Genomic DNA, 9,689 nt, shown 5'->3' with positions numbered 1-9,689 from the left:
CGCCGCGCCGAGCCGAGCAGAGCCGAGAACGGACGGATACGCTCGTCGAGAGAGAAGAAGTGTTCTCGGATCTCCCGTGACAGCGGCCCACGGGACACGGCCGGTTTCCGGCGACGACGGGCCGAGGAGTCCAGCGTTTCCCGAGAAGACAGCTCTGTGCGCTTCCCCTCACTCAGGTAGCCCATCGGTGTTTTACCCCCATGTTTTACACTCCGTGAATGCGACGGCGAGCACCCCAATGTGCTCTCCTTCTCCCTCCGTTTTGGACGATATCTCCGGGGGAGAGACGTGTATCCCGTTGCCCGGCATCGCCACTTGCGACTCCATCGCCGTCGAAACTGATCGCGGTTGTGTACAGTGCATATCGATCTAAACCCGCGATTGTCACTCGGATACGCCGGAACGGCAAGAATCGCGTCTACACTGACCAAGAATCCGCTAGTTTCACTTGTACCCACGATTTTGTTTTCCTCTTTATGCCTCAAAGCCGGGAAGAATATACATCTATTCCGTTTTTCAATGTAGAGAATATAAAACAGAGGTACGACTAAAATAAATGTAAGATCGGTTTCTCTTCCGGTTTTCGCACTTTTCACATTTTATTCTAATTTCTCTTTTCTTTTTTTTCCTTTATATCCAGATACCAGGATTTGTGTATACTTTAGCGCAACTAAAAATACAATTTGAAATCTATAATTTCGGTCGCGGCAAATTGGAGTTCTGCTGCATCTCTTTCGGCGTCGCCGACAACTTTCGTTAGTTTTTGCATCTTCAGTTTTTGCTCCGTCCTTTTCTTTCCAATGCATGAGCTAACAGAGCATATATATATATATATATATTTTATATTGAATATCAAAAATATTTATAACAATGCAATTAAGAAAAGCAAACCTGGTAGATTTATTTCGCTGTAGTTGCACTTTCTACACCCTTTTTATTTTCTCTTGTTCCTTCGGAGATTAAATGTCCGCTTATTTCATTCTAAACTCAGAAAGAGTGTAGGAAGGTGTAGACAGCCGGGTACATGCGGACAATTCCGCCCCTACGAAAAAACCGAATCCCTTATGACGAAGCGAGTAAGGGCGCTTTTATAAAATGCGAAATTTATCGGTGTAATTAACTCGAATCTTGATATCTCGGAGAAAATTCTGCGAAGAATCTTCACCACGGTTGTCGCTAAAAAATAGCAAAGGTTACTCTAATGCCGATTATAATTTATTTCTTATTGATTTTGGAAGATTAAATTATTCGGGAGGCATCTGGCATTCTTACAATTCTGCCCTTTGTTAATGCTTATTGATGCAATTAGCATGAGGCAGAGCTATTGTGAATAGCTCTTTCAGTATAATGCATGATTCATAGTTGTATTTTAAGAGACACATAGCGCAGTGTGAATCTGGGATAGTATACTGCTGAGGCAATTGTACAAACTATGAATAATTAGCTGGTAATAAGAAAAGGTTTCAAATTTCTATATCTCTCTGTGATTTGTTTTTCAGATACATAGTGCCATTCCAAAGAACCATTGCTCACAGCTGTGCTAAACTATAAACGCTATGCTTAATGATAGATAGTGTTTAAGGGTTTTCAAGCTCTGTGTTATTTATACTTAATAACGTAATATTACTAATTGCGTCTTCAGCGTGAGAACACTTGATGCTAAAGATAATTGCACAGAGAAGAATTTTGAAGGGAATCGATTGCACGTGAAATATTTGTACATAAGTTTTCAAGATTCGTCAATGCAAGTAAACGAATTGTGATTGAAATCATCGAGAGATGCTACCAAAGGAAAGTTGAACCAATTTTTTCTACACAAACTTCTGGATTCAAAATAATGACCAAAGGTGCGAAGACGACTCTGTCGCAAATTTTTCGGTGGCATTTCACTATGTCTTGAGCGACATTATCTGACGGAAGGAAAAGTTTCTTTTGGCGTTTGCTACAAGCGATATCATTGTGTATTAAACATGGCGAGGAAAAGCGATAATGCCAAGAGCATTAACATCGCGGTGGTCGGGCTTTCCGGCACGGAGAAGGACAAGGGACAGGTCGGCGTCGGCAAGTCGTGCCTGTGCAATCGCTTCATGCGTTCCATGAGCGATGATTACAACGTGGAACATATTTCGGTGTTGTCGCAGGTAATTGCATTTCCCACGCAGTTTGTTGATTAATTTCGGTAACACGTTTTACTGACCGTCAAACGTTTCATTGCAGTCTGACTTCAGCGGACGTGTGGTGAACAACGATCACTTTTTGTACTGGGGCGAAGTGATGAAAATGGCGGAGGACGGGACGGAGTTTCAATTTCAAGTAATAGAGCACACGGAGTTTATAGACGACGCGTCGTTTCAGCCGTTTAAAGGCGGCAAGATGGAGCCGTACGCGAAGAGATGCGCGGCTACGAAAATCACGAGCGCGGAGAAGCTCATGTATATCTGCAAGAATCAGCTGGGCATAGAGAAGGAGTATGAGCAGAAGGTCCTGCCCGATGGTAAATTGAACATCGACGGGTTCCTGTGCGTGTTCGACGTGAGTCTTGTGCCGAATAGAGCAATAGAGAAGCAAGTTGATCTTGTGGCGAATATCCTGAATAATTTGATGAAAGCAAAGAAACCGATTGTCCTGGTGACAACGAAGAATGACGATGCGAACGAGCAGTTTGTCAAGGAAGCTGAAAAACTGATAATGCGCAAGGAGTACAAAGGATCGATTTTGATCATCGAAACCTCGGCGCACGAAAACATCAATGTAGACTTGGCTTTCATGATCCTGGCGCAGCTGATTGACAAGACAAAGATGCGCAGCAAAGTGGTGCCGTTCGCCGAGGCAGCCAGATCTAGGAAAGAGCTGCTGGACGCGTCGACGGAATCATTGCAGAGATTAATCCGGATACACGTGACCGATTACCGCGCCTTGTGGTCGCAGGCCTCGAAGAAGCTCGCGCAGCTCAAGGAGTTTTCCACTTTTGTAGAGTTGTTTGGCATTGAGGCGACGCAGAGACTGTTCAGAAGGCACATTAAGAAACTGAAGGACGAGCAAATAGCGAAGAAGATACAGGGCTATCTGGACATGTTGCCGGATATCCTCCACGAAATCTGTCCCGATATATCGAATTTAATTAATGAGTAAGTTTCACGCAGCTAGTAAGTTTTTCGCGCGGCTTGTCTGGCCAATCGATTGCTAAATGAGAAAACACTCTGCAGAGAATGGTCGGCGGTGCAACAATACATAAAGGAGCATCCTGATTTCGACCAGTATTTCTACGAGTGCCCCGAGGACATACCATGGATCGATTGTGATTTTGGAGAAAGCAACGGCACGAAAATTCCTTACGACGTACTGGAGACTCCTGAGGCGGAAACCGTATTTAAAAATCACATAAACGCTTTACAGCAAGAGCAACGACGGCTAGAGTGAGTACTCCGAGACGCTCCAATTGCTTTAACGAATAAATATTTTTTATTCGTTCAGCAAAATTGAGTTCATGTACCTTTATATCTTTTTCATAATTAATAGAATTAATTAGGCGTATATTCGTATTGTTTCATTCGACTTTAGTAAGTAATATTCATGTGCAATTTACTAATGCTTTGCTTCATTTTGGGTGGCGTTTCTTTCTGCAGACTTCCGAAAAGGTAATTAGTGCTTTTTTTTTATCTTGCTTCCTTTTAACTTAAAGTAGATCAATATTTGAGCCGGAAATAACGGTAACATATCTTCCATGATGTTTGCTGTGCTAACATTTGTGTAACAGTATGTGCTTGTATATTATGTTGATACGAGAATAGTAGATTTCGGATACTTATAACCGATCAATGTTTGTCGATACATCGAAAGTCAATTTCCTTGCGATACATAAATTACAATTATAAAAAGATTCGATAAAATTAAAATTTGATGAGAAATTTTTATCGCGATAAAGTGCATTAATAATTTGCTGTTTAATTGCAGTAAATTATTAACTTATATTATAAATAGAACTGGTTTGTGCAATGATAAAGTATTATTAATGACCGGGCATTGTAGTCCATCTGAAATCGTATTCTACGTATTAAATTGTTATTTTATAATATGAAAAATTGTGTGGAGAATCTTTTTTAATTTGTGTCAATTAATTTCTGTTAGGTGGAAGAAACAATTTAAACAATTATTGGAAGAAACTGGTTATGTCACGCCTGGGAAGCATTTGTCTGAAGTTCGGGTTTTATTTATGGGCAGAGAATGCTTTGAGGAGCTTTCTCATCACGATTGCCAAGAAATTTATGATCAGCATCAGAAGGAGATTATTGAAAAAGCAAAGCACAATTTTCAAGTAAGATCTCATGGAATGGTTACACCATTGCGTTATTGCATAAAGAAAGTACGGAGTGAATACAGTGGTGTGTTGCAGGAATTACTGTTGGAACATGCTGATTTATTTTATCATTTCAAAAGTATAGCGCCTTCCGGCACTATCACACAAGACGACATAAAGGAAATCACAGACGCATTATTGGATGATTTTAGGTAATATTCTATAAAATACTCTCGCGATGGATAATTTTTTACATAAAAGTAATATTATCAAAATATAACTAATAAGTTCCTTTCTTTCCAATAATTCCTATATGTACATTAAGTTTCTCGATATATAAGAACAATGTACTTAAAATTTCGTACACTTTAGGTATCTCGATCTGAGATCGGTGTACAATTTAACTGTCTCTTGTAGACTAATTTATTAATTTCTTTAAGAAAAATTAAAAATTTAGCATCCTGCGACGGCTCTTAATGCTCTTCTATTATATTTCTTGATTGTTATCATATGGAGCCTTACTATTATATGTGTTTTTATAACTAATAATTTTCACTTCCAGATACAAAGCGTTAGATAGATTAGATCAAGATAGAAAGCTAATGTTGTTCCAACACTTGGGTTTCGTGCATTGTCCTATAAGGGAGCATTGCCCTGCTTATCCGAACTGCATGGACGCACTTATAGAAAGGATACTCGGAACGAAAGCTCACAGGTAAGAAGCCAACGTTTGTTGCATGGAACAATGTTACGGTGCGGAATGATTTTATAATGCAACTATGGAAACGTTCTAACAGACCTTCCTCATGGAATCACAGTAGTCAGTGGCAGTTAACATCGGATAACAATCAGTTAAATTTAGTCATACTCGGAAGTAACGGACTGAGCGAGGAGTTTGCTCGCGAAATAAGAGCCCAGACGGAGGACGACGAGGTGGAGATAGATTGTCAGTTGTACACGCTCGGATACCGCATCATAGACGGCGATGTCGGATTGCCGCATAATTCCTTCACTACCTCCGATTTTATGCCACATGGTAAATATTTTTCTAGCATTTACGCAAAACGTTCTCTCTCGGTATGCCAAACGATTATCCCCTTTCTGTTCCAGGATCTTTTTGCATCTACTCGAATGAGGATTCGTTTGAATACATTCGATCCTCCTTGGAAAAAACTTTATTGTCAAATCTGGAGCAAGAGGACAGGCTGCCGTTCCAAGGTTTGCCCATTGTAATCATGTTTATGCCAGAAGCCGGTATCGACGAAATGGAGGCCATAAAACTCCGAGAGGAGGGACAGAATCTTGCTGACAGGTATGTTAATTGCACACATTGAAGCCTGTGAAACACCTAATAATCTTATGAATTTTTCGTGCAGCTTGCAATGCCCGTTCATCGATGTCTGCATAGACGATCTGGACCAGGAAAAGCACAAAAGATTTCCAAGTTCATTGGTAAAGGACGCTTTGCAGCAACTCATACAATCCATAAACCATAGAGCTGGTTTTTTAAACATATACCAGAGCGTCATCGAATGTTTGGAGCCTGATATCAGGTGGATTATAAATTTCACCATTTGCAATTAATCAGTTAATTTATAATTGTATATTTTATTTCGCCTTTTTTTTTACTTCAGGATAATAATGTGTATGTTTTGCGGCGATCCTTACTCGGTCGAGAACGTACTCGGCCCGTTACTGAATCATCAATGCTGCTTTCTCAGCGGAGAAAGATCTATAGTTCTGGAAACGTTTCTGGGAGACTGTAAACGTCGTGTCGAAGTTATTATCTCGAGTTTTCACGGAGCCAATGCGTTCAGGGATGAGTTAGTGCATGGCTTCATACTCGTTTATTCCACAAAGAGGAAAGCCTCTCTTGCGACGTTAAAGTATGTATACAAATGACTCTCGTTTGCATATTCGAAAAATACAAATGTCTTCTGTTTTTGCTAGTGCCTTTTCCGCGAACATACCGAATCTGCCGATACAAATAATGGCTGTGACCGACACTGGTGGCGCGAACGCTTTCTTCAGTAACGACTTAAGTCATCTACTTATCACAGAGGGAAATGCTATTGCGGACAAATTGGAGGCGCATTTTATGACATCCGCGTCTAGCTGTCAACAGAAAAGTAAGCAGCTTTCACATTTTATTGTGTAATTTCACTCTTAGACACAAACTATATTTCCTGACGAATCTCTTCGTGCTTTGCAGCCGCATTTTACACGCCTTTCTTCAAAGTGGTGTGGGAAAAGAAACCGGAGATCGAGCAAGCGTTCAACATGGAGGAACCCGGGAATCTGAACGACAGCGGGGAAGGTACCTTGGAGTATTCGGCTTTGCATCCGATGCCGCCGCCGCGACACGAGAGCTATCATCTTCAAACGCCGGATGACGGGTAACTATTTTCGAAGCGGCTTTCCGGTAACAGAGCGAACGAATCTACTTATGTCTGAATTTTTTTGTGGCGCAAAAATCTAATGTGAAGCAGTATGTCCGTAACTTTTAGAAGCGGCTCCGAGTCATACGAGCAATTGACGCCCGACGGTGATCTGGGCGACACTGGACTGACCGAACAGTTCGCCGATCATAGAGCAACGCCGAGCGACGACAGCGACATTTACAGCCAGGTCGACTTCTATCGAGAGGAAAGAGAGAGAGAACTGATGAAAAACGAGGATATCACGAATAAGCTGTCCGGTTAGCAATTAATAAGAATCAATTCATCGTGCAACGATTGCAATTCTCTAAGATTCGTTGGGCTGAATTGTGTATTGTTATTTTTTTTATAACATAGGTTGGGTGAAGGAGACATTTATGCATCAAGACGGAGTTACGAACAGCTATTCGCATAGAGCCTTCACGACGGGCCGACGTTATATTTCTCAGGCTAAACCGCGACCGAAGGGGAACAGTCAGACCTTGAAGCAGCCCGGGAAAATCAATCTGAAAGATTTCTCCAATGTGACAGACGCGATAGCCAGGATGACGATCGGCGAAAAGGACGAGCACGGTCCGAAACATACGATGGGCCACGCTCCCCTCGCCACACCGGAATTGGTGGATCTCGGCTCCGAGTACGCGCAGGTGAAGGACGTTGTCCCGAGCATGTACTCCGCTTACGATGGCGATTATATGTATGCCTTGGTGCAAGATTCAATTAGCAACAATAAATCCAAGCTGCGCCACCGACGCGAAAAGGGACAGCCATGTAAGATTCCTTTTTTTTTCGAAATCGTGTTTCCTTCTTTTTTCCTTTTATGCTAAATTTAGTGACATGTATATAATTATTGACGTTTAAACTATGTGTAAACAGCATACAGTGACTCCGATTCAGAATGGAGTTCCTTGGAGAGGCAAAGAACAACTGATGTCTTGGGTAAAGCCAACAAGAAACCTTCGACACACAAACGAACGCGCAAAAAACGCACCGCGATACCGGTCGCGACACCCAAAGTGCCATCGCTGGCCAGTATGGGAAGCGGGGACGGTCTAGTCGGCATGAACTACAATATGAAAGATGACAAAAATTGGCGCGTTGATGCAGCAGACAGAGGTACAATGCTTTCCTTGCGCTCTTCCTTCTTAATTATTTTTACTCGATAAACAATTGTACGTGCATTATCTGCGTATGTATATACGGCGATATCTAATGATCTGTTCTTTTAGTGTCCAGTGAGACTCCCGACAGTTCTGAGTCGAGCGATCCAGAGCACACTTCGAGGTCCAGATCGAAACAATACAAATATGCCGCGGTTAATTTGCGGAAGAGATTTTCCGGAAACTCTCTGCAACAGCAATATCTGCAACATCCGCTTAATATGAAGTATATGGCGCAAGAGATGTTCAGTGCACCCTGTAAGTAACGCGATGAGTTTTAATTGGAAGTATTTATTAACGCATACAAGACGTGTTTTATTACATGATGTATATTTAAAGTCTAATCTGCTAATATAACGACGCTTTTTATGCACATGTAATTAAAGAATGTTATTTATATCAAGTCGATACTTCTTAATGACAGCTTTTGCTCTCTTTTGATGTCAGTAAATTCAAAGTATCAAGCTACAGCGTTGATATTTTCATTAATTTGCATGAAACTATTGTTATTTTAGCCAAGCAAAGGAGTGAAAATACGTTTGGCATTCCAGATGACGAATCAAGTCTAGACGTTTCCTCACCGCGAGAAATCAATTCACCTAGTGTAAGTTTTTAGCGCAGACAATATGAATCGATGCTGCGGAATGTACGTGTAATTTGTCTTGTTTCGTTTCTGCAGTTTGGTATATTGAATAAGTCGAAGGACGGTGACAAGCTGACCAGGAAGAAAGACAAGCAAAAGGCGAAGGAGGACGAAAAGTTGGAGAAAAGGAGACAAAAAGAGGAGAAGCTGAAGAAACACGCCGAGAAGGAGAAGGAAAGGGAGAAAAAGAAGCAGGAGAAGATAAAACAGACCAAAGGCCCAGGTGGAACACCGATCTCGAGTCAGTCGCAGCAACCCTTGATTGAGGATTTCGCGCAGAGTGAAACGAATCGGATACCCTTGTTTCTCGAGAAGTGCGTACGATTTATCGAGGAAGAAGGATTGGACTCGGAAGGAATATATAGGGTGCCCGGTAATCGTGCGCACGTGGAATTGCTTTTCCAAAAGTTCGAAGAAGGTATATCATCATTTGTTAAACGTGTGACCTTAATTATCGCCACTTTCTTTTTCAACGTTTATTTTCGTTTATTTTATAAATCTCGTATAATAAATAATATGGATCTATTTTGTAACCTATAGATGGTAATGTCGATATACATTCTTTGGATATTCCCGTAAATGCTGTCGCAACAGCCTTGAAAGATTTCTTTTCAAAGAGGCTACCACCGCTTATTGACAAAGAGCGCATGAGCGAACTTGAGGATATATCAGGTAAATTGACACACAAGTTCTATTCATAGACATTTAAACAATTTTTACAGAATCTTGATTTAGCACTATTCAAAAGTTTTTTAAATGTCTATTATGTCGTTCAATTTTGATTATAATCGCAATCAATGAGGAGCAAGAATATTTTCAAAAATATATTATGCCTATATCAGGTGCACGAGGTATTAGCAAACCTATGTCGGCTACTTGCATGAATATGGAAGGTTAGTACTTTTATTTTCAAGCTAACTATCGCGTGATAGGCTTTCAATTAACGCAAAATTAACGTAAATCCCAAAACTTGGAATGATCGCAGATCGAAGCGGCAGATTGTTGGCTTTGCGTCTGATGCTCAACAAGTTGAATCCCGTTAATTTCGACGTTCTCAAGTTCATCTTTCAACATTTCGTAAAGTAAGTGCGGTGCACAAATCAAATCCTGATGCGCTTTAAATCTTTAACTCACTCGTCGCGTTTAAAATT

General features: G+C 41.0%; 1 protein-coding gene across 5 annotated transcripts in view; it reads left to right on the top strand.

Moving 5' to 3' along the window:
• Positions 1-33: 33 nt before the first annotated feature.
• RhoGAPp190 (Rho GTPase-activating protein 190) overlaps positions 34-9,689 on the top strand; it is a 15,790-nt gene continuing 6,134 nt past the window's right edge. For 2 of the 5 annotated variants that reach the window (XM_067356192.1, XM_012373751.2), the window contains exons 1-23: positions 34-176; positions 1,500-2,141; positions 2,218-3,128; positions 3,207-3,416; positions 3,627-3,638; positions 4,129-4,315; positions 4,394-4,509; positions 4,860-5,012; positions 5,095-5,333; positions 5,408-5,609; positions 5,674-5,850; positions 5,932-6,183; positions 6,248-6,426; positions 6,510-6,693; positions 6,787-6,995; positions 7,093-7,506; positions 7,612-7,851; positions 7,965-8,153; positions 8,411-8,499; positions 8,575-8,956; positions 9,079-9,210; positions 9,381-9,431; positions 9,524-9,620. In XM_067356192.1, the coding sequence (XP_067212293.1) occupies positions 1,971-2,141; positions 2,218-3,128; positions 3,207-3,416; positions 3,627-3,638; positions 4,129-4,315; positions 4,394-4,509; positions 4,860-5,012; positions 5,095-5,333; positions 5,408-5,609; positions 5,674-5,850; positions 5,932-6,183; positions 6,248-6,426; positions 6,510-6,693; positions 6,787-6,995; positions 7,093-7,506; positions 7,612-7,851; positions 7,965-8,153; positions 8,411-8,499; positions 8,575-8,956; positions 9,079-9,210; positions 9,381-9,431; positions 9,524-9,620 (4,796 nt within the window). In that variant the 5' untranslated portion in view covers positions 34-176; positions 1,500-1,970. The remainder of the gene's footprint in view (positions 177-1,499; positions 2,142-2,217; positions 3,129-3,206; positions 3,417-3,626; positions 3,639-4,128; positions 4,316-4,393; positions 4,510-4,859; positions 5,013-5,094; positions 5,334-5,407; positions 5,610-5,673; positions 5,851-5,931; positions 6,184-6,247; positions 6,427-6,509; positions 6,694-6,786; positions 6,996-7,092; positions 7,507-7,611; positions 7,852-7,964; positions 8,154-8,410; positions 8,500-8,574; positions 8,957-9,078; positions 9,211-9,380; positions 9,432-9,523; positions 9,621-9,689) is intronic. The other 3 variants (XM_012373755.2, XM_012373754.2, XM_012373753.2) reach the window with 3 other exon arrangements.

Source organism: Linepithema humile, chromosome 5, assembly GCF_040581485.1.
Source record: "Linepithema humile isolate Giens D197 chromosome 5, Lhum_UNIL_v1.0, whole genome shotgun sequence".
In the NCBI taxonomy this organism is placed as follows: Eukaryota; Metazoa; Arthropoda; class Insecta; order Hymenoptera; family Formicidae; genus Linepithema; species Linepithema humile.
The sequence above is the reverse complement of the archived record's forward strand: the minus strand, read 5'-3'. Positions and strand labels throughout refer to the sequence as shown.